We start from the raw sequence: 20063 nt of genomic DNA, 5'->3' as shown, positions 1-20063 counted from the left end.
GCAGAATCTCAAAGTTTTAATTTTCTCATGTACAACCTAAATGAAAAGCATTTACTAGTCTAGTGTCTGTTTCAGACAGCCATGAGTTATAGATGCTAGAACAGATTACGATGATCCTGATTAAGATGTGGAGGCCACTTGGTATTTGCCAAAGTTTAAATCTGCTGTGCGTGTGTAACATATGGAGCTATTAAAAGTGGCGAATGTGTAGTATAAAAGACTGAAAGTCACTTAAAGATTAGTCAAAATGATTGTTTTGTACTTTTAAAACACAACTATAATGAGCTAAATAATGGTACAGATTTGACTAAAATAGCATCATTAAAATAACTGCAGAACCAAACTAACAGGTGAGTATTCCTTACAGCGTAAAACAGGTAGTTTCTTTGTCAATCTGCGTTTTTGCAATACTAGCATGTTTACTTCCCTCTACCAGCCAGCGGGGTCAGGCAACAATCATGCACCTCCTCATGTCTTAGTGTTTAACATACAATTTAAGCTAAATTTTACAGATATACCACTATACTTTGTGCAATGCAAATTCAACTTGAAAACTAACCAGTTCAGTATAAAATCTCTGATCATTGAACAATTACCAGCTGCATTGGCATGCACAAACATAAAAATGTATAGATTACTAGATTTAAGCAGTCATTTTTCTTGTTTTGAATAAAACAAGAACATTGTTAGGATTTTTTATCCTTACAAGTCTAAGGACACAATTTCCATATTCTTTTAAAAAATATCTAGGCTGTTTGTGAAAAGTGAAGCATGATTACTCTTTGAGCTAATTAAAAAGGGCACTTGAAGACAATGTCCTTTGACAACTATCTGTTCAGCATTTCACATTAACTGCAAGAATAGGTCACAGACAGACTAGCTTCCCTCATGCTAGACATTTGTCTTTATGGTTTTTATTACATTACAGAGCTCATGGCATGTGAAATAGAGGGCAATTATTCAACAGTATCCACAAAGAAAGTCATAAAGAAGAAAAATCTGCCCTGACTTTAGTGACTTACACCCAATGCAACTGATTGCACACAGTGTAAGCCAAGGCAGAATTTGGCACAAGAGGTCATTTATATCATCATGTAGGCCAAATGCCTTGATCCTATGGAGAAAAAGGCTCACAAAAATGCCTATAACTATGGAAAAACTGACATTTTCCCCAGTATTTGTTGTTTTAAAACATTTTGCATAGTAAGGCAACACATTTTTGAGGAACAAACAAACAAGATTCACAAGAGCACTTCAGACTTGGAGGTGGGGAAAACACACACACACACACACACACACCCCATACCCTGTGAAAAGCCTTTTTTGAGACCAGAAGTCAGCAATCCAATATGAAAAGTGGCTATTCAGAAGCTGAACTTTGATGCTTATCTTTTTTAATCTTTACCATAACAGCCAACTGCTTGGCCTTGTTGCTATGCTGCAAGGACCTGACAACTACACTAGCCTTTCTAACTTGCAGATGATCATGACCAAATATAAAGCACCTAAGAGAAGCTTCCCACAATTTTCAGAGTAGAACTGTTCTGCAAAATATATAGCTATTTTGTATACTCAGTTTGCATATTTTGTACATTTTGTTTTTAGCAACTCCATCTAAAAATCAACAGCCCAACAAGTGTATCTCACAACAGGTGCCATCTGCAGATAGAGCTCCCCTCTTAATCATTTTCTAATGTAATGGAGGGGATATTTTCACTTTTTTTTTTTTTTTTTTTTTTTTAATCGGAGGAAGAAGCAAAGAAAAGCAAGAAGATATAAAAGATTCATTGCTATGAAGTTTCAAGGGCCCATATAATTTAATAGTTCAGAAACTAGGCACTTGGCAAGGCAACTTTCTTCAACTATTAAATGCAGTTTTAGAAAACATTAAATTACAACTAACCAAATCTAAATGTGGGTTAATAGTCAAAAGCCATGGTCAATAAAGTGACACCTTCCTACTCAGGGCCAGCCATTTCCTGTTGTTTTAACTACAGTTAGCACTGTAGAGCCACTATAGCTGTGAAAGTAAGCCGTGTTCTGTTCTGCCTCCGCTAGGTGGCAGTAGACTGGAGAACCTTCATTCCTGTTCATGATGTAACAGGTAGTAAACTTGATTTTCAGATACATTGGCTGATCTGGCAGTTAGAAAATATTTAGATTTGTAAATTAATGAAGTCACCAATGCACTACCACATTATCGTTTTACTGTCATGTTTCTGGTTACAGCAGCACGGTAGGTCAAACATTTAGTCCTGGGGGAATTCTGCACCAAAAAATTAAAGTCTAGACACAATATTTTAAAGTTCTGCAAACTTTGTCAAAATAACCCTATATAATCAGGCCAGTTTCAATTATTTTGTAATTTATTTCAAAATACTTATCAGCAACTGTGTCTATAACAATACAGACAAAAAAATTCCCTCAGCAGTAGAGCGCTACGGAAACCCCTGTGACAACCCAGTGTCCGCTTCTCTGTCCCGCCCCCCAGCCCAGCAGGGGAGCCAGACACCCACACCTCCTCCCCCAGAACCCAGCTGTGGGGCCCCCCCAGCCCAGACACTTGCACATACCCCCTATCTCCCAGAGCCCAGCTGTGCCTCCCCAGCCTAGACTCATCTCCCCCCCCCCCCCCCACACACACACACACACAGCCCAGGATCCAGAAGGAGAAACAGCCTGATGCTGGGTCCTAGTCTTGTACAGAGTTTCCAGCATGCCGCCTCCTTCCTTCAGGGCAGGCTGGGTACTGTAGCTGCTGGGAACCCTCCAGCTTCTTCCCCCTCCCCTAGGCAGTGTCTTCTATTTGTGAGCTAGGCTCTGCCAGGTCCAGCGCCCCATAGCGGTGGCCAACAGCTCTGCAGCCCATTTTTGTGGGAAGAAAAGGAAATTCTGCACATAATATTAATTTCTGCGCAAATTGTGCATTGCGCAGTGGTGCAGAATTCCCCCATGAGTAAACATTTCAAAAATGAAGTTCACAACTCTAAGGTTGTTATGACCAGTATTAAGGCACCAGGAGCAAGCCTGACAACTTCCTAGAAGCCTTCATTTAACTGGCAAATACGTTAACTGAATGAGATAAAGACTCTTCCCTTCTCCTGACAATTTCCTCCTTTTTCCACCCGCATGGTAGGGTTGCTAGGTGTCCAGTTTTCAACCAAACACCCGGTCAAAAAGGGTCCCTCCTTACCCCGGTGAAAATGAGCGAGTGAGTGAGGATGGGGGAGAGCAAGCGATGGAGGGAGTGGGGATGAAGTGAGCAGGGTGGGGCCTCGGAGAAGGGGGTGGGGCAAGGGTTTTCGGTTTTGTTCAGTCAGAAAGTTGGCAACCCATAATGGGTTGTGAGGGAAAATGATCTATTTCCTCCACACCTTGCAAAGGAGGATGGAGACTCATCCTCAAAGAGTGTGTTTGTATAGGGAAAAAAGGAAGGAAGGAAATAATGAGCCCTTGGCATCTCCTCTCCCCACACCACTAGGGTTTATCTGCTCACTCTTCCCTCCGCTGCCAGCAGAAAGTGCTGATGTAGTATTCCCCTCAGCTTTCCAGTGCAGCAACGCGAGTGGAGCACCAAATCAACATTATTTCTGAATAGAGGAATCTTAGAACTATGCAGTCTCACAGCTCATACAACATCAAGATCTGTATACCTGAGCTTGCAGGTCATCAGATAACCATCACTTCTCTAGGAAGTGGTGCTCCAGGCATACTTCTCAAATGCCCCTTACTTTGAAGGACATTACTCATTTTAGTCCCCAAGTTACCTATATTCCACACAAAGTGTCTCCCTCATTGCTATTATTGAACATTATTTACATTGGAAAGAAATAATTGCATTGAGGTTAATTACAATAAAGGAATGAATCCTACAGCATTTTAATTTTCAGGCATAAATAAAGTTTTTAGTCTCCCTCCATTTCGGTCTTTGCCACACACTGCATCCCACAATTGGTCATGGACAGGTTAAGGAGTATGGGGAAAGGGAGTCCCAACACTTTGTGCCATGCACAAACTTTAACTCAGGCCCTGAAGGGGTTAATGTGTGCTTGAGAGGCCAACTATAGTATCTGGCTGCACCTGGAGGGAACACAAGGCTTAACTGAACATGAAGCCCAGGTAGGCAGGAGCAGGCCAGTTAGCATAAAGTCAGGAACTTGAGAGCAGAAGGTGGCTGCAAAGAGGAAGTGTGCCGTCACTCTCTGGGACCAGAGAGAGGGGAGGAGAAAACCTAGAGGGAGAATAAGCCCTGGGATCCTAGCTCTGGAAGAAGGGTCAATCCCAGAGGAATTGTGGGGAAAGAATGCCTGAGAGGGCTGAGTAGGAAGAGTCTAGGTAAACAGAAGCAAGGAGTACAACTGAGCAGATCTTGGCTGCTCATTACTGGGTTCCAGCCCAGGGACCCTGTGTAGAGAGCAGGCTTGGGTTCCCCTACCAGCTCCTGGGAAATGGCAAAGAATTGTTGGAGATACCAGCTAGTCTGGAGGCACTTTGTTATCCTGGGAGGACTATATAATGTCCTGGCCGGATGACTGAGTCACAAAGAGGGAGCACCCTGAATCGGAGAGAGAGAGAGAGAGAGAGAGAGAGAGAGAGAGAGAAGGGTCATAGCGTGAGTAGCCAATGGAAGAGGGCACCACATCACGCAGGAGCTGGTCTCCAGAGGAAGGCACAAGGAGGTGCCCCCTATAATGAGTGTACCCCATCACAGCCATCGTGTTTGACTTGCTGATTTTTATCTATATAGCAGGATAGAGAACGAAGGGTTTAAAAAACTATGCTGAATTTCTGTGATGACACTGAATGGCCTCTCGTGATTATTAATGCTTTGCATACCCTTTGAGCGAGTTCATTGTTAACAGATGTGACCGTTTTAAATTGAACAGGAAGTAACCAAGCTTTCTAGAATAGTAAAAGTGAAACAAATGGCTAAGGTGAAATTCTGGTCTGATTGAGTTTGCAGAATGAGGTGGGCAATTTTAAAAAATGAGGACAACTTAGCATATAAAATGCAATCTGAAAAACATTTCTGTAATTTAATGAAACTTCAGACCCCAGAGTCTAAGATCCACTTTCAGCAAACTGATTCAGATATGCATAAATTATATTCTATGAATACATTTGGTCAGATGAGAGCTGAGTCAAAAAACCAGGGAACCTAACAGGGCTACAAGTAACCTGTTAATTTTGGAATTAGAGAAGGATTTGTAGGGCAGAGAAAGGGAATCGCTCACCTAAGCTGTAAAACATGAACTTATTATGTCCATTAAAGTCATAGGGATGGATTCTCCAGCCTGATAAGGCTATATTGCAATGTGTAAACTTTGTACCAGTGGCATAAGGTAAGGTTGGCTCTGTGCAGCATAGCCCTGACCAGCACTGAATCAGCGCCCTGTAGCTCCTCCTCCCACCCTCCCCCCAACCATGATCCCACCCAGATGCTGTAGAAAAATCAACCCCATGCAAACCAAACATGTTCTGAATTCAGAGAAATTGGAAGGAGGAGGGAAGATACGCAAAATGAAAAAAAGTCCTAAAATTTAATGTAACTAACCAGAATTCCGGCCATCCACATTCTCCTATAAATAACTTAAATGGGACAGTCAGTTCAAATGGTGTCCAAAATTATAGTTTAAGTTTAGTAAAAACTGCTTTTACAGAATTTAAGATTGACAAATATTCTAATAGCTTATAATTTTGAAAAATAATAAAGATTTCTATGCAGTTTATAAACAAAGGCTTTGATACTGCAAATGTTAGGAATAATTTTAATTTTACTCGTGCCATTAAATTTAATAGGACTACTAACATGTGCAGTTATTCATCTGGGACAAAAATGGTGGCTATGGTCTAGTGCAGGGGTCGGCAGCCTTTCACAAATGGTGTGCCGAGTCTTCATTTATTCACTCTAATTTAAGGTTTCGTGTGCCAGTAATACATTTTAACGTTTTTAGAAGGTCTCTTTCTATAAGTCTATAATATATAACGAAACTATTGTTGTATGTAAAGCAAATAAGGTTTTTAAAATGTTTAAGAAGTTTCATTTAAAATTAAATTAAAATGCAGAGCCCCCCAGACCGGTGGCCAGGATCCGGGCAGTGTGAGTGTCACTGAAAAATCAGCTCGCGTGCCGCCTTTGGCACGCATGCCATAGGTTGCCTACCCCCAGTCTAGTGCATGGAAACCTGAAAGTGAAGTTGACTAAAATGAGAAAAATACAAAAACAACAAAAAAAACCATAAAATGTTAATAGTCGAACATTAGATTATTAAACATTCTCTCAACTTTAGACACTGACAGATTAAAATTAATTTTAAGGAACTGGTATGGTATAAAGAACTGTCTTTCTGATAAGCTCACTAAAACTACTATCATTCTGTCGATATACACACACAGTTGGCTCAAATTACAGAACAAATAAAAAGCACACAAACTATAGACAGACTGTTGCAGTAAAGAAAGATGTCATTATTTCCAATTCCCTCACCAGTCTGTCACTTTGATTTACAGCAGTTTCAAATTGTTAAGTGATGAAAATATAAACTTGACCAAATACAGTCAAGCAAGTTTCTCAGCAAGCATTAATATATTCAAAATGCATTTAGGGGTGTGCAGAGCAATACTTTATCATCCTGGGAAGAATCTCATTGGCTTGCTGCCATGTTAGTTTGGCTTGTACTAACTATTCCATTCCCTGCAGCAATTTTTAAACCAGAACTAGCCATCTGAAAATTAAATGCATTTTTAACTACTCTTATTTTCGTCCGTTACTGTAACTAGACTGTATCTCCCCTTTCACCTACAGGTCTCATTCCAGTGACACCCTTTGCCCCCCTTTTTTGGGAGGGTCCAAATGACTTTTTTCTTGTGTTTACATTTAACATTGGTTTCTATCCCCTCCTTTCAGTTTGATTTCCCCCTTCCCCTCAACCCATCCTCTTTTGTCTCCACTATTTGGTGCACATACTCATACCTTACTTTTTTAAGAAGTTTGTATGGTGTATTTTATTTAACAAAAAAACAGATCCCTTTTCAATCTTTACTTTTTTCAAATTTTTCTCAAGTGAACATACAAACTTAACTCTTCACACTGCCACTTGGAGTTCAAAGTTTTGTGTTTCCCTCACAACTGTGCAGAGAACACCATTCACTCATCTTTACGTGCTAACTGTATAGTCAACTGTTACAAGATACACAGAAACCCCTGAATTCAAAGAAGTCTTGGGGAAATAAAGGATTTTTACCAGGAAGTTACAGGTCTAGGACTGCAAAAATGATTTTTAAAAGTTTCTGCAAAAACTCACTCTGGCTGTTGGCCAATCTCCTTTCAAATTATTAAATTCTCTGTTAAATTTGGCAGTTCTAAGTCACCAGAGCTCCAAGGTAATCAAAGAATGCTAATCTCGCATTTAATTAATACTCTGGATTGAGGCAAGAGCTAGGGGAGATTCTGCCACTGGAGCTCTGGGCACTGTCCCACTCAAAAGGGAGACACTTATTTTCGTCTGGGATTTTTACCAGCACAGTGCACTCATACACAAGCCAACAATGGGCTCTAAGGCAATGGCAGAATTTCACTGAACAGCCGGAGTCATAGCTTGCAGAAGTGCCCATAATGAGCACATTCCATAAGGGGCTCCAAAGCATCATTAGCTGTCTGACTTCTCTGAAAAGTTTGACAGTCACTATACAGCTCTGAGGGTAGCTTTCTAAATTGCCCTAAAGTAAATGGGGAGGAGACATGTGGAGCTCAGGCAAGTTACTGCGCACCACCTAAATTTCTGACTCAGCAATCACTGCCCGTTAATGGTGACTGCCTCAGCACTTAAGGCAATAAATGTATTCCACTCCTAGCCTGCTGTATTTTCAAACGAACACTGCCTGCTACCTGTGTTCCGAGTGCTGGCTTCTTGTTTTTACTGCCCACCCAAGTAAGTTATTCTGCAGGTAACAAGTTTAGAGCAGAAATAACCAATCTTTACCAGACTTGGTAGTCGCATCAAAATCAGTGTGTTCCAGTTGCCAAAAAGACAATGAAAGGTTGGGACTTTGAAAAGTACCTAGTTGAGTCAGGAGCTTAAATCCCATTGAAAGCCCATGGGATTTAGGAGGCTGGAGCAGATTAAATATTAAATAAAGATACAGATAGGGTGCCTAATGGGATTTTCAAAAGTGTTTAGACACCCAACTCCCATTGAAATCAATGGGAGTTAGGGCCCAAATCCTTAAAGATACGTTGGCATTTATCTGCCTCTTAGGTGCCAACATTCACCATTTAGGCACCACTGACATTTTCATAGGCACCAGCATCTAAGTTCCCAAGGCACCTAAGTCAACCTCGGTAAAGCCACCTGAGCGCTGATGCTGTTCCATAGCCAAAGAGGGGCTTGGAGCCATAGCTTAAGTCTAAAGCCCAGAGACACCAAAATAGGATTCTTAAAGTAGGCAGGGGAACACTGATCTCACCAGTGGGGCCCAATCCTGTAGGTATGCTCAGAGCCTAATACCGGTTACCTGTCAACCCCTGCATCAGGAGGGTCAGAGGCAGACTACCAATAGGCACAGGGGCAGCAAAGCACATGCAGAAAAGGCAACGAGTGCACACGGCAAGCATAAGACAGGTTTCAAGCATAAGCAGGAGATACAGTTCTGGATGCTAGGGCATGGGCTACCTAAAAGCTGACCTGGCTTAGGTACCTAACTCCAGAAGAGTCACAGCTGATGATCTTGAGTGGAGAGGTGGCTATCTCTGGCCTATCAGCCATGTGCCCCAGGTCAGCCACTTAGATGCCTAAGCCCTTGTTCCCACCACTTCACTTCTGAATAGCTTAGGAAAGTTCATGCCCAGTTGGTCAGGTTCTGAAAATCCCTTTCTAGGTGCCTAAATTCTCTACATGTATTGTACGGAAAGCTGGGTGCCTAGTCTGGGGCAGGCCACCTAGGGATTAGGCATTACAACAATGAGCAGAGCAAAGCATAAGTAGTTTTAAAGACTTGGGCCTGGGTGCTTTTGAAAATCCCACTAGGCAACTAAATACTTTGAGTGATTTAGGCACTTCGGGCCAGAATTTAAAAATGTGATATAGATGCTTTTAAAAATTTTACCCGGGGTCTAAGTACCTATGATCAAAACACTAAGAGTTACAAGTAATTCATAAATATTTGAGGATGAGTTACTGTGAAGAATAAGTCACGTGAGTTCTTTATTAAGCCTCCACCACATTTTAAGAGTGTTTTAGAAATTCCCATTTAGTTATATACGATTTTCTGAATTCCCTTTCTGGTCATTGTAGATTATCAAAGCAGCTACGTATAAACAGAACCTCTCATAACCAGCTTCCATCCCACTCCATCTGATTAACTGAGGTCATGATTCTGAGTAACACTGCCAACACCACGTCCATGGTAGTACAATGTGATGTCATTGTATAGGAGGATTGTGCCACCATACAAATCATGGTGATCTAAACAAAAATGCTACTACATGTAGTTAATTACTGGTAAAAACAAATAAAATAGAATAAAAGGAAACTGTTGCAGAAATGCTTTAAAACAAACAAAAAAAAATCACTTAAGTAATTGTTCTGTATCTGAAATAAGGACTAATGCAAAAAAGTAATTTAATATCAAAATACTGTCTGCTGGGCTTGCCTGGTTTCTTTTGGTTTAAGGCAAATATCTAAGAGCTCTCCTGCCTGCATAATTAAGCCACCCCCAATGAGCGATGGTTGCTATGTAGGCAAGAGACACTCTCCCGCCAACATAGTACTGTTGACACCAACGCTTTTGTGGGTGAGTCTTTTGTTGGTAAGGGGTGTGGTTTTTTTCACATCCCTGACCAACAAAAAGGTTTTGCCGACAAAAGTGTTAGTGTAAACATAGCCTAAAAGTCTGAATCTTAGTAGGTAGATTAGACAAATCACCCTGACACAGATATTTACTTACAATTTTCAATTAAAACTCCTTCCAATGTCAGCTACGTACCATAGGCCAAATTCTACCTTCATTCTGACCACCATATTGCAGAAGTTAGGGAAGTATGTGCTTAAACGAAGGAAGTTCTTTCTCCTTTATACAGAACTAAACTAGACGCTTTCTGGACAGGGGACACGGTAAAATAACTGGAGTTTCTTCTATGATCATTCTATTACTTATTTTATAAATATCTGATCTTACTGTAAGAGAAAATGTTAGAAATATTTTCACGCAGGGTTATATCTATCTTTTTAAGCCATTAACAAAATAATTTTGCAATGGGAATGCAATATTTGCAGAGAACTCCTGCTAGTGAATTGTGTGCACCAAAAATGGAAAAACTGCCTTCAGCTTTTTAAAACTTAAACAGCAATATCTGCTCATTCTCCATATGAAATCTTTATAGGATTTCTATAAATTGCTGACTACAGTACATTTGCCAGGTTGTCCTATACACAAACTTATATTTAAATGAAAACTACGGAGTAGAGAGAAATCTGATAAGAGCAAAAACTCACAAGAAAAACAATTATTGAGCTAACAGCACTAACCTTGCTGCTCACTGTCTGCTTCAACTTTTGCAGAACTTGGTGCTACAGGAAGGGGTCGAGGAGGACGAGGCTTCGGAGTCGGGGGAGATATTTTTTTTCTTCCAATATATTCTACGTAAGTTCCTGGAAAATCCCCCCTCTCCCCTGTGGTTTCATTACAGCCGTTCAACCAACCAATTTCCTCAGGCTTCGCTTCTTCCCCTTCACTAAATCCAAGTGCTACTAAGGTACCTTTATTCACAGTTAATATATCCCCTAAGTGCAAGTCAATGTCTTCTTCTCGCTCTTTTTTGTAGTCATATAAAGCTCTGTACTGGTATCCTTCTGCACTCATCTTGGCAAATATTTTAACATTCAATAATGTAATTAAACAATAACAAAACTCAAGTTGTCCAGATTAATCTTTATGTACAAACAGATTAAAAATGTACTAAATGGGATAGTTAAAATGTCAATAGGAATTCCTAAAGAATACAATCCTCTAAAGATTCAAAAAGCACCAGGATTTGGTATTCTGTTGCTGATGTGTTCCACTTCTTCAAGTCTAGATCAATATTCTTCCAATTAATTCCTTTTCTGAGTTTCCTGGCACTCCTGGGACCAAGAATTCAAGTTTAGCTGAATTTTACAGCCTGTTACACCTTCTTCTGATGTACTTGCCATAGAACATGGGGGAGGGATAGCTCAGTGGTTTGAGCATTGGCCTTCTAAACCCAGGGTTGTGAGTTCAATCCTTGAGGGGGCCATTTAGGGATCTAGGGCAAAATCAGTACTTGATCCTCCTAGTGAAGGCAGGGGACTGGACTTGATGACCTTTCAAGGTCCCTTCCAGTTCTGTGAGATAGGTATATCTCCATATATTTAACATCCGTTAATGAGCTCTGCACACATGCTGTACCTATAAAAAGAAAAAAAACGAGATTAATGACATTGTTTCAGACTTCATTAAGTTTGCAAGACTTCAACTATGTTACATTTAAGTTATATGCAAGACATACTTCTCAAAACATGGGACAGGTCATACATTCCCATGGAAAGGCCAAAAAGAGGGTCAAAGTCATACCAAAACTATGGCCATTTACACTTGCTAATTTTCCAAAGTCTTACCTGGTCAGAAGAGACCAATTTAAATCCTTCAGTCAAATAGGAGGTATGTCCCTCTGAACCTCCATGTCTCAAGACACACGGCATACACTATGGATATTGGGGCACATGTAGAGGGCTAGCTGTCCACACTTCTTCCCTCAGCACACTGTCTAACCTGGCAGCAGGACTCCATCTAATGCCTTTCTGCTAGCACATGGCCCCAACCTTTCACAGGAGATATGCCAGGACAGAATGGGAACCCACTAGAATTAGTGATGACATGGTCAGAATTCATGTCCAGGGTATTCCCCTGAGGTTTGAGTAGAACATGAGGATGTGCAGAATTGTTTTCCTGTAACTCCAGGGACCTCCATGCATGCTTGCATAGAGGAGCTTACTTGCTGTTTGAGAAACAGCCAGGGGAGGAAGGGGGAGGAAGGGGGGGTGACGAATGATGCTACTTTGACTAAGATTCCCTCCCTCCAACAAATTGTTTGGGCCCTTTTAGCACTGTTTCCTTTAATTTTCATGCTCTGTGCAATAGAAGTCAGAAGTAATCCTTCCCTCTCTCAATTTTTCTTAAATTATGCTACTTTGTGTTTTTGGTTAGGTGAGGGTCTTCCCCCTCAATTTTTAATTTGTTTTTCCAGTGGTAAAGTATGTTACTCAGCAACTGAAAATGACACACACAGACCACCTAAGAAGGAGCAGTTGAGCAGCGTTGAGAGGTTGGGTGCTTAAATTACTTAATACAAGAAACTATAGGTCTGAAAGTTCAATCAAGTCTAACTAGAAAGCAATGAGTAAAAAACACTGTTGAAAAATAACCTTTTAATATACAGTAAGAAGACAGACAGAACAACAGAATCCTTTTAAACTTTATTATTTCAACTGTTATTCCTTTGCATCTACTTACGTCCAATCAGAATTTGAACGGCTGTGTTAGGATACCAAAGAGTGCAAACTATTCAGTGTCGCAATGAAAAACTTTTAAAACGCAGCAGAAAAAAAGTCTTAAGAATTATGTAATATGAGTAGGCAATAGTTTTACTGTATATTGAAGTGCTGTGCAAGTGTAAGAAATGGTTATAAACTAGTTTAATGTAGTAGAAAAAAAATCAAGACTGAATAGTCCTATAACAGAAAGAAGAATGTGAGAACAAAGGGCCCAATTCACTGGTATGTTAGAAAAATTTTGCCCTGCTCAGGTAGCATGAAGTTGCCCTAAACCCAATTTAACTGGGCACTGTTGGATTCATCCTGTATAGTAGAATTCTCAAGAGACACAGAACTGCCATAGTGGCTGCTGCATCACCCTCCATCCCACCTACCAAGGGAGGGGGAACATAAAATCCTTGCTCCTGGTAATTTCTGGCTGCTATAATGGCACCTGGAGACTAGCACACCGTTGCAGTTGGACCGGGAAGGAGTTATTGAAGCCACACTTGCACATAACTAGTGGCCCAAACAATGACACAGAAGTTGCAGATAGTATGCTGGAGTAGAGGTGGCGTCTGCCAGGAATAATGGTTTCCGCAAGATTAGACCACAACATCAGTCAATTTTGGGTGGGGGGACAGCAGCCATTTTGTCCCGCTACCAAAGTTCCTCGCATAAAGCCCAGTCAGTCTTTATACACTGATGTGCAAACGTGGTTAAAGAGTTTAAAAAAACAACAATAAATGAATCTTTGATGCTGTTCAGCAACACATCAACGGTGTCACCAGTTATTTATTTTGTCCTGTTAAGATGTTACATAGACAGACTACCTTTATTCCAAATGGAGTTATATTGTCTCTATCTTCAGACATTTGAGTTAAAAATAAATAGCTAAGAGACTGCCTTAATTATTATTCAGCTAGGGGAGTTTTAAAGGAGAAAAAAAAGACATACCATTGGCAAGAAACATTGCTATATTTAGGGAGGAAATATGAATGAATAGCCAGGTGGCAGACGGAGTGGAGTAGGGTGCGATGGGGTAGAAGAAGGATTGTAAACATATCAAATGCTAATTTGTTCTATTTGCAGCCTAAGGGCTTGATCCTGAGGAGATAGGAGTACTTGTAATCCTTATCAATCCCTAATTCTGGGCAGAATTCCACTCACTCTATGATATGCCTTGTGTTGTGCTAATAACACTTACTTAAAGTTCAACTCTAGATTGCTAGAGGTTCCCACACATCATCCTCCACTCAGATTTTTAACTATTTTTCCCCATATCCAAAAAATAGTGTTCTGGCACCCACACCTGTGGTACCAAAGCATTTCCTCCCACAGCAGCATTCCTCTGTTGACTAACTAAAAAGGAAAATGTATCTGCCTTCCACCCCCATGAATAAATGCTGCTTTCAATCTTTGCCAGGCTGGAGGGAGACTTGCTTCAATTTGCTCATGTTCACATGTATCCACAAAATACTTCTATATCATCAGGGTAACAAAAATCCATCCCCTCCCTGACCCAATAGACTACACACAAGATACAATTGTTCCTATCATACATACATTCATCTGACATTTCTTTCCAAAGATTCCCTAATCCACTGTGGGGGGAAAGAAAATTCCTAGAAAAAAATCTGCCTAGCATAAAAACTTTCCTTCTTTAATTATCACATGAGCTTTGTCAGCAGACCAGATCAACAAATGCAGAGATGCAGTGCAATGCACTGAAAGAACTGAAATAGAAGTTTAACAATGGATATTTGCTTGACTAACTTCTCCCCACTAGGTGTCTACAAGGTGCAATTCAAATTTCAGTTATCTCTACCATGAAAGTGTGATGCTACCATTCTCTAAATAAAAATAAGCAAGATAAGCTTGTTTGGATGTTATTTTGCTAAAGAAAATAAAGTTAATATAATAAACCAATGAAGTATCATAAAATGTATTGTGTATGATTTATCACACCATTTATAATGCCTTATCCTTAGATGAAGCAGTTTAAGCATCTGTGGTTTCCTGCACTGAATTAATTCAAATATTTCTACACAGACAAACTACATTGATCAATCCCAGATTCCAGCAAGGAATGCCATTCTGAAATTTAAGCAGACATTCCATCAAATATTATATATACGCTGACTGCAAGGCCATGCTGGAGATAAATGACAGCGTCTTGGATTTTTTAATGAATTAATTTATTTATTTTTTTGTATTTTTACCAACTTATAATGTAGCCAGACCTAAGTGTCTTTCCATCCTATTAAGAGGAAGGATAAGTAATCCCCTCTAGAATCCTCCTCTGACAGGCAGTTAAGAGGTCACCCATAGACTGAAATCACTTCTGCAAGGAAATCAGCTTTCCATCAGCCAGAGGGACAGAATTCTGTCCCTACAGGTGTAGGATTGGGAGACAAACTAATAATTGTCAGCACAACATACTGCAAGTACAGCCATTGCTTAGAGGCAGGGATTTGGCAACCAAGTGTACTTTTCCCTCCCACTTATGGACCAGAATCCTTGAACCATTAGATTGTTTCTACAAACCAGACAGGAAAGTCGCAATACACTTAACAAAAGCTATTCTTTCTTCAAATACCATCATTAAGATTCAGAAAGCAATGCAGTTTCTCAAAGTAGTATAAAATATTCCCATACCAAGCTGCTAAATGTCTCCAATGAAAAGAGTTTGTTGTAGAAATCTGTATATAAACTTGCTAAATTGAGGACATTAGTTATATTACTAAGTAACTCTGAAAGGGTTTTGTGTTTTGTTTTTTAAATATAAGGGGAAAGTTTTGAGAGATCACAGGGAAAGAAAGGCAAAGCATAGTTCTTACCATAAATCTCCCAACATAAATGCAAGTAAATATTAATTTCTTTAAAAAGTTTCTAAACACAGTCCATTAAAAAAAAACAGGAATAAATGTATTATGTACATATACCCCAGAGTTCTAATGAGAAGAAAGAAACGGGGCAGTTTTTCATGTGAAGTTGTAGGGATTGCTCATATTGGCCACGAATAAGAGATTGAATGCTGACATTTAAATCTAAAGTTGCAATGCCATGGAAGCTTTTCAACAATATAAAAATGTAACATCTTGCTATGCTCATACACCACACACTGTATCATTGAAGTAGGAAGTGCCGTCCACTCTTTGGTTTGCTAAATCAGCCAATTCCTTTATTAAAAAAGAATCACTAGTACAGTTTGGGGACATCATGCCTGCTTTGGTTCCAAGTTAATAAACTTGGAAGTTTAAAAGTTGGGAGCGTCCTGCGATCCCCTCTCCCTTCCCGAAGCTCCGGGGCAGGTTGCGGCACGGTCTAGCAGGGGATCAGGCTCCCCCAGCAACTGCACAAGCCGCTGCACACAAAGAGCCAGGCTGACTGCACAGGGCAAACCCGGAGCGCTCTCTCGCCATCCCGGCCACGGGTAGGGCTAAGGGCTAAGCCAGGTTTTAACAGCCCAACGCCCCTCGCTGCGGGGACACAGGCCGCCTGCAGCACAGTCCCACCGCGCTGCACGGGGCAGCGCTTCCTGCCCTCTGACACCACCCCAGGGTCGCTGGGCTCAGCTCCTGCCCCGCTCCGAGAGGCCCCGGCCGTGCAGGAAGGAGCCCAGCGCCCGGCTCGCTCTTCCCCGGGGCTGCGGCTGGCAGGCGGGGCCGGGCGCGTACAGCCCTTACCGTCCGCAGCAGCTCCGCGCCGTCCCTGGCTCCCTGCGGCCAAGAGCCCGCTCTAGCCCCGGCACCGCCGTCGCGTCCCGCTCGGCTCTTGCAGCTCCACTCACCGCGCCAGCGCCCCTCCGCTCGCTGCCCCCTCCCGGCCCGGCGTGCGCCCCGCCTCCCCACGCCCGACCAACCCGCTGCGGCTGCGAGGGCTGGGCACCGCCCACCCGGCCGCGCTGTCATGCGGCGGGCAGCCTCTGCGCTGGCCGCCGCCCCGGGCGCCTGCTTGGTCCGGCACAGGTCCTGCCGCCGCCGCGCTTCCACCCGGGGGCTTCTCCCGGCCGGCCGGCCGGCCGGGCGCCGCTTTCAGCGGGAGGCCGCCCCCCGGAACTGCTCTCCCCGCCTGCCCAGAGACCCCCCGCAGCCCCGAGAGGGCGGAAATTGGGGCCCTCCGTTGCCCCTGCCCCCAGCGAGTGAGCAGAAGGAAATCAAGGCCCTCAGCTGCCACTCGGTTACCCCGCAGGGCCCGGGGCCCGTTGGCTTTTCCTGGCCGTAGGGACAAAGCAGGTTAGGATGCGGGGGGCTGGCGGGGCAGCCTAGTTGTGACTGTTGTGCCTGCCGCCCCGCAGTGTGCGCGGCGCTGTACACACAGCCGCGGCTCCCAAGGCAGGCCAGTGGCAGTGTGAATCCGACTCAGCGCAGCAAAGGACGCCAAGGCACAAAGGAGGAGGAAGGGTAACGGGGGACGAGAGTTGGGACAGTGAGAGCTCACCGTCCTCTCCGCATCCTGATCCTCTTTGGGTGTGTTTTTTTTATAATGTAATATATGAGGGTCGGGTTGAGAGTGTCCAGAAGACAGGCCTGGCTGTACCCGTGTGTATTATGGGTACCCACTGCAACGCAGCGCTGTCTTCATTGGTGGCTGCACCAACAGCATGGTGTTGTGTCAAAACATCATCCTGTCACAACGTGATGAAATTTCCCAAGTTCTCAAACTTGACTATGGGACAGTCCTATTTAAAAAAACAGGGCTAGCCTGCAAAATCTGGGACAGATGACAATGAACCCTTGTGCACTGCTCACCTCCATCCCGTGGTACATGCTCTAAGCTGTCCTGAACCCAGAGCTGCGAGGGACCTAAGTGTCACTACTATGAACAGCCCTGGCATGGGGTGAGGGGAGGATAAAGCAAGAAGCACAGTAAAATGGGAGGCAGTGGGAGCCAAAATACTAGGCAGGTATAATTAATTATAATTTTACAGTGCCAAAGTATGCTAGGCTCCACACAGTACAGATTAAAAAGACAGTCCCTGCTTTGAAAGAATTTACACTCTAAATTGTATGTGACAACAAGCACATGGGTTGCGGCAACAGGATCATGCAGTTAAGGCATGTACACATCATGCTAGAACAGGTAGTTGATTGTAAATAATAAATATGTATACAAATGTTGTTATGATTCACTTGTGGGTATCAGTGTGAAAGTGGGTCTTGAGAGATTTCAGTGAGAGAGTGGCTTGGCAGGTCAGTTGTGGGAGGACCGGTAATGCATAGAGGCCAGCAGCATGGAAAATCATACAGAGACAGCCATGCAAAAAGCAAACAGGTAATCAAGGCCATGTCATGGGGGGAGGGAGGAGGGTATGAATTGACACAGTCATGAGATAAGGGACTAGGCTGGATGTGTAGGCATGGGTGGAGTTATGCAGAATCTTGAAAGCAAGGACAAGAAATGTAAGCTTGATGTGGTGGAACAGGGAGAGCCAGTGGAGGGATTCAGAAGGGCGGGATATTGTCAGATTGACTAGCCAAGAAGATGATTTTAGCAGCTGTGCTTTGTATGGATTGGAGAAAGTGATGTGAGTGTGGAGGAGGTCAGAGAAAAAGCAGTTGCAGTAATCAAGACAGGACATAAGGGCATGGATAAGAGTTTTGTCTATCTGGACAGAGGAAAAAGGTCAGATCTTTGAAATGTGGTAGAAGAAACAGCAAGACTTAGACTGATAAAGTGATGCAGATGCCCTAAAAGGTATATGGTGTGGAGCCTGATGATTAAAACAAAAGTACATTTTTATAGGAAACTGCCCTGTTTTTAGTGGTTCATTCCTGAAAAAATAAATCTGTTCATCGACTGATTGTAGCCACTTTTGGTAGGGAGCAAAACAGATTCACTTCAGTACAATCTAATTAGTTTTCACTCTTTCTAAAAGGTTAGTGGACATGGAGGAAACTAAATATTTTTTGAGTTCTGGCTTACTTTTGACCCTATATTTTTCTTTTTAATCAAGGAATTTTTAATCACAAAACTCTGGAAAATCCTGAACTTTATTATTAAATGTTACATTTCTCTTTGGTATGTTAAATTAGTTACTACTGTTATGTAGGCCCAGTATTAAACAAATGAGTTTTAGTCTGGGGTGTATTTTGTAGCAGGAGCATTTTTTCACTAATCTGACGCCACACGTTTTTAATTAGAACATAAAATCAAACTATTTTTTTTCAAAGATGTTCTCCTGAGACACGTTTTCCCATGATTTCCTTCTAGGGTTCTGTGGACTATTTAAAATTTTTTCCTCCTCTCTGAATCCCCAACCTCATTGCAACCTCTGCCTTTGCATCCAAGGATAACTGAATGGACTCCCTTTGAACATCATTAGCACCGAAGAAGTGGGTTGTAGCCCACGAAAGCTTATGCTCTAATAAATTTGTTAGTCTCTAAGGTGCCACAAGTACTCCTGTTCTTTTTACTTCTTCATCAGTTCTTTAGGCTGACTTATCTCAGCACTGGTGCTTTCTGCTTCTGTGTACATCAACAAGCACAACAGGGCTCCAATCGTGATAGGGACCTGCCTGAAGATTACTGTAATTTATAAATTGAGGGATATTGAGGGAACTGCCAGGCCTATCCATCATACATTTGTTGAGGGCTTAAAAATGCAGCATTAAAGGCAAAGGTAGAGTAAAGAAAGAAAAGAAAGGTACACCTCTTCTGTCCAGACTGCTACCCCTGGCATTTTCTGTAGCCGAGGGCAGAAACCACATGAATTTTGAAGCGGGTTAGAAGGCTGGTCGAAAAGCCAGTTCCAGGCATTGGTCAGTTAATTAAGGATTTAAAGAGACGTCAAAAGCCTCTGCAGTTTGGGGCCTTGAAATGTGAGCGTAGAGGTGGGGAAAATTCTATTTGTGGGTGCTTCTCCTCTGAACAGCTGCTTGGAAAGAAATACATGACCCAGTCCTGCAAGCCCTCTGCATGTAAAGCTTGCATGAATTTCAGTGGGAGTTACATTTGTGGAGGACTTGCTTGATAAGGCCCAAAGTTTCTCCTGAAAAATTTCATTAACCAACTGAAAGGCAAAGCCACAATGTAACATAACAAGCAAGGAAAATTGTCAAACCAGGCGTTTGGGGAAAAGAAGTAAAGACAGAAGTGGGGGAAGGGTGAAATAAAAGAGAACTCAATTCACCAAAACTGGATTAGCAAGGTGCAAGCCACATTCACAAGAGGTGTTTGCTGTAAAGGACATCTTTAATCTTCATTCATCAGGGGCTCCACAGAAGGACTGCTGGCAAAGGCTGCCTAAGGGGGTGCAATAAATCAGCAGAATTTCCATCTACCCTAAGCATACCATTCTCTGGAGCTGGTGCTGATTACTTTGAGGTTTGTGCTTGCTGTCTGTTAGCAACTAGCTGAGTTGAGCCATTACACCTTTGGGTAGACTTTCTGCTTACAAAGGCCCTGCCTATGCAGTACTTGATTGAAATTAGCCCAGGGAGCATATTTCCTTGTAGCAAAGAGGTTCAGCCTGATCTCAAGTTGGAAATTCAAAAAAACAAAAACTGAGGT

The 20063-nt window shown here is 42.3% G+C and overlaps 1 protein-coding gene across 1 annotated transcript in view; it reads right to left on the bottom strand.

Annotated features, from left to right (window-relative positions):
- The window catches only part of PIK3R1 (phosphoinositide-3-kinase regulatory subunit 1), a 79939-nt gene extending 63632 nt beyond the window's left edge, over window positions 1-16307 (bottom strand). The window contains exons 1-2 of the mRNA XM_065407046.1: window positions 16238-16307; window positions 10527-11424 (exon numbers count right to left, since the gene is read on the bottom strand). Of these exons, the coding sequence (XP_065263118.1) occupies window positions 10527-10860 (334 nt within the window). The 5' untranslated portion in view covers window positions 10861-11424; window positions 16238-16307. The remainder of the gene's footprint in view (window positions 1-10526; window positions 11425-16237) is intronic.
- Between the last annotated feature and the right edge of the window lie 3756 nt (window positions 16308-20063).

Source organism: Emys orbicularis, chromosome 6, assembly GCF_028017835.1.
Source record: "Emys orbicularis isolate rEmyOrb1 chromosome 6, rEmyOrb1.hap1, whole genome shotgun sequence".
In the NCBI taxonomy this organism is placed as follows: domain Eukaryota; kingdom Metazoa; phylum Chordata; order Testudines; family Emydidae; genus Emys; species Emys orbicularis.
The sequence above is the reverse complement of the archived record's forward strand: the minus strand, read 5'-3'. Positions and strand labels throughout refer to the sequence as shown.